General features: G+C 39.7%; 1 protein-coding gene across 1 annotated transcript; it reads right to left on the reverse strand.

Moving 5' to 3' along the window:
* Positions 1 to 1756: 1756 nt before the first annotated feature.
* Smim9 (small integral membrane protein 9) lies at positions 1757 to 4168 on the reverse strand. The gene is made up of 3 exons (XM_052750402.1): positions 3970 to 4168; positions 3053 to 3160; positions 1757 to 1953 (listed from the first exon to the last, which is right to left on the reverse strand). Exons 1-3 carry the CDS (start codon positions 4166 to 4168, stop codon positions 1757 to 1759), a joined length of 504 nt encoding a protein of 167 aa, XP_052606362.1.
* Positions 4169 to 4706: the final 538 nt, after the last annotated feature.

Consider the following 4706-nt stretch of genomic DNA (forward strand, 5'->3'; position numbering starts at 1 on the left):
CAGTGGATTGGTTCACCTATAAAAAAACTAAGAAAAGAAGATATGATGGTTAATGTTGAACTGTTTGCATTCCTATCCACTCTCTTGGTCTCTAGGTTGGCATAGTCATGCTCACCTGTAACTCAGTGCTATGGGGGACAGAGACAAGATTCCTGAGCTTGTTGGTTCCTAGCCTTTGTCTAGATTCAGTGAGAGACACTGTCTCAACAGGAATAAGGTGGACAGTGATACAGTATAACACCATGCCCTCCTCTGGCCTAAGGCAGACATTCACAAACACATACATGTGCATGAAACACACACACATACCATACTGACGTACATTAATATAAAGCACACACACACACACACACACACACACACACACACACACACACACACAAATGTACTTGTAGTATGATTCAGAAGTTGTGGTAGAGTATGACCAAATAACTTTATTAATTGAGCCATCTCTGCAGGCCCTACATTTAGTTTTTAATAATAATTTGGGCTAAACTGTATGCTTATTATAATCTGTTTGTTTTACTCAATAGTATTTCCACATAAGTATCCTTCCAAATGAACATTATGGTGTCTATATGAATAAATAATATTTTGCTTGCATATGTATGTTTGTTACTTGCCAGTGCCAGTGACTCCTCTTGGTTACCAGCACTGCTTCCACAGCACTGGGTGATTTACCAGTTTTCTCAGGTGATTGCTTCAGTTAATGAGCTGATGGCTTAATCATTCATCACAGCTGCAGCTTGTGGTTAATAGAAATATACAAGATGGGGAAAGGTGCACAAAGAGGCTATTGCAGTCCCTATTGTAAAATGTTCTAACAAAGAGACTCCACTGTGTGTCCTCTACCATGTTCCCTTTATGACTATAGACTCAAAACTTCCTTTATTTCTACAGTGAAAAAAAATTAACTTTGTGTTTTTTTTTATTTCCTGGCTTTTGTTCTCTTCATCAAAGAAATAATGTATCTCTTGTATCTATTACTTTTTCTTTAACATTATTTTCACTAAACAATTTTTCTCCATTAAAGCTCTGCTTCCTTTTTAAATCATGTGTGCTATATCTTTTATATATTTTCATCAATGTCTCTTGTGTTTTATGTTTCATTTAAGTGAGGGTTTGCTTTCAGATTGTTATATTTTTCTTGAGAAGAAGGAAAAAGACCTTTCTTACCACTCATTATCTGTTTACTTTTCCTTTCATACAAGGAATACAACCGCCATGTGATACATATGGAAACCTGCCACCCAGATGCTCCCTTGAGAAAAGACTTGTTACTCTAGCTGCTCAGAATATTGTAGGCAGACAGCCTCTAGAGTTAACTCCTTCAAAGCTTGCCTCTGCTGCAGAGAGCTGCCTTGTGCTTCTTATTGCAACCCCCATTCAATAATGTTCAAAATGGGATTATGATGGTCTGATTCAGGATACTATAGGACAAATATGATGGGGGTCAGTCAAGGCTTGGTAGGACTTGTAAGGAAGTTCACATACCTCTGTCTGCCTTTTACAGGCATCAATACCTAGTTACAATACCCTGGATATCAAATTCCTGTCTCCCTGTTTGCTTCTAGAACATCTGACCTATAATATACCCTTTCCACAAGACTGCAGTTCCTGTCATCCAGTTCAAAGTCCAGAGTATCTGGGTAATGCTTGCTTTTTCTAGTATGGGAATGGTTCTGCTTGGTTAAGTGATCTATGAACTAAAAACAAGTTATCTACCCCAGTCACCATACCCTATAACAATGATGGCTTATAAAATGGTAACCATCATAAACATTCCTATTTGGAAACGGGGAACAATGAGAGACACAAGAGAGTAAGAATTCTGTATTCCTGCTAGGCAGACCTTGATTAGGTTCAGATTCTGCATTCTAGGAGGACTTTTCTGGCCCATTGTCCACTGTCTGGGAGGCTCTTCAAGTCCTTTATTCTCTATGGCTGCCTCCACAGCAACTGTTGAGGAACATACACTCCTTAGGGGCTTTCAAAGTTGGTGGGCTACTGGAAGATCAAAGTATTTAAGAATTGTTTACAACTGATGGCTCATTTAATACCAGCTTGTTTTTTCCCTTGGCAATAAATTTCTCTCAAAATCATAGCTAATAATAATCAGTGAATTTAAAAGGAATTTGATATGGGCTGGAGAGTTGGCTCAGTGGTTAAGAACTGACTGTTCTTCCAGAGGATCCAAGTTCAATTCCCAGAACCCACATGTCAACTCACAACAATCTGTAATTCCAGTTCCAAGGGACCCAACAACTATGGCAAAACACCAATGCACATAAAATAAAAATAAGTAAATTTTTAAAAAGTCACTTGACTTTTTTGGCTCTATATTGCTACTTTCTACTCTCATCTACTTAATCTTGAAAACTGGATAATTACTCTCTGGCCTCATCTTTTTTAATACCCTTGAATACTGTCAGGTTCCTCCTTATGCTCTGACTTTTATCATACACTGAAGATTTTTAAAAGGGCCTTTCAGAGTATTGCCACCAGGAGTGCTTTTTCTTGAAACTCAGCTCTCAGCTCTCAAATGAGCAGCTGATGGGGAGCCTGTGTGTTTCTATCCCTCAACCCCTCACATTTCTGCTGTGGGATGTTCTGTATGGCAAATGTGTTGCTAATTAGTCAATAAATAAAACACTGATTGGCCATTGGCTAGGCAGGAAGTGTAGGCGGGACAAGGAGGAGAATAAAGCTGGGAAGTGGAAGGCTGAGTCAGAGAGACACTGCCAGCCACCATGATGAGAAACAGCATGTGAAGGTGCCGGTAAGCCACGAGCCATGTGGCAAGGCATAGATTTATAGAAATGGATTAATTTAAGCTGTAAGAACAGTTAGCAAGAAGCCTGCCACGGCCATACAGTTTGTAACCAATACAAGTCTCTGTGTTTACTTGGTTGGGTCTGAGTGGCTGTGGGACTGGCAGGTGAGAGAGATTTGTCCTGACTGTGGGCCAGGCAGGAAAACTCTACCTACACATTTCCTCCCCTTTCATCTCTTCATTGTATAGTAGCTTACGTGAGGCAGCAGAGGATCCCCATTAGTGCTATGGTGACAAAAAAACCAAAAATGGCTGCTAGAGGTATGGAGCTCTTGAAGAAATCTGACAGATGATTTTTTAACTTGCTTATCCGAGACCTCTGGAGTCCTGCAGAAAGAGGATGTACATTCATTGAGAAGTCAAGGCAATCAAACAGTTGCCTCAGATATTACGTACGGTCTTGGAGTTGCCCAGGACACATGATACACACACACACACACACACACACACACACACACACACACACACACACACACTTTGTTGTGTTGCTTCAAGCTAAAAACATTATTTTATAAAGGTACTCTCACATGAATATAATTTTATGCCATCAATCAAATGGGAAGAATTATGTTCACCTCAAATATCTGAAGGGCTACTTTGTGAAAATGAAGCATTATCTAAGACAATCTTAATGTGTTGTTACCTAGAGTATGTCTAAAAGTGTTAAAGGAGGCTGAGGTAAGTTAATGTGCCAGAAAGAGAAAGGAGAAAGAAAGTTCTTGTAGAACAAGAAAGGGTAAAGACAATTGGGAAAAAGAACTTTTAGGAAAGCCCGCTGTTCTACATCAAGCTGGAGATGTTGAGTCTTCCCCTTAGAACATTTGGGGAAGGGGGATTTGATGTGACTCCAAGGAAAGAGTCTGGGGAAAACTAAACTGTCTAGTGCATGAAGTTCAGAGGACACAACCATTTATAGAACTTGAACTTCAGAACAGATCAAATCAGCATGTATGTGTCTTGTAGAAATGGAGCTTTGAGGAGTTCCCACTCTGGATCAGTTGACTATCACTTTTTTTAAAAAACTATTTTACTATCTTTTTGAAACCTTCCCTTAGTCCAACCAGAATAACTTTAATTGCTCCCTTGTCCTCAGGGAACATTTGTCAAAACAGTATGAAAGCAATTTTTTTCCTGACCTGAGACTTGAGTCTTTTGTCTTTCGAAGTCAGGAGCATTCATCCTAATAGCAAATACACTCACTGCACCTGATTTCAATCCTGCTTTTTCTTTCACTTCAAAGGTAAGTAAAGCTGAAGGAGGAGTGGCTGTCTCTAACAAGAGACAAACCACAGGGCACAACAACGGTCCTACGCAGAACAGCTTCAGAAGCTTCATGGACACCTGCTTTGTCTGAAAAGTCAAAACCACAATTGTTCATTTATTGCAAAAAGCTTCCTGCCTGCCACACACAAAAGCAATTCATTGATTTATACCAGTGAATCCTGAACACAGTCTGTGAGTTTCCTGAGCAAAATGTACTTCCCCTTGCAAAACAATAAAACAACCCCCACAAAACTATGTTTTGTTGGGTGCCATGCAAATGTATTTTCTCACCTTTGAATCCTATATCTTATCCATCAGAGTAATCCTGTTAGCTTTATGAACTTCAAATGACCCCCATCATCATCTCTGTTCTTGCTTCCCTTCAGCCTTTTCTACAGTAAGCAAGCAGATCTTGTGAGCAGTAGTCAGATTGTCTGTGACCTCATGTCCTACTAAGCTTTCCCTTATCACTGTGATTCAGGTCCATGTCTTCTTGAATAAGTTTGAGTTATTCTTACCTTGGAGCTGTTTCACTTGCTATCCCCTCATCAAAGAATTCTCCCCAACCCAGACATGTTCATGTCTTAATACCTCACATATGTAAAGTGCA

The sequence above is a fragment of the Peromyscus californicus genome, unplaced genomic scaffold (assembly GCF_007827085.1).
Source record: "Peromyscus californicus insignis strain IS unplaced genomic scaffold, ASM782708v3 Scaffold_10__1_contigs__length_136768540, whole genome shotgun sequence".
In the NCBI taxonomy this organism is placed as follows: domain Eukaryota; kingdom Metazoa; phylum Chordata; class Mammalia; order Rodentia; family Cricetidae; genus Peromyscus; species Peromyscus californicus.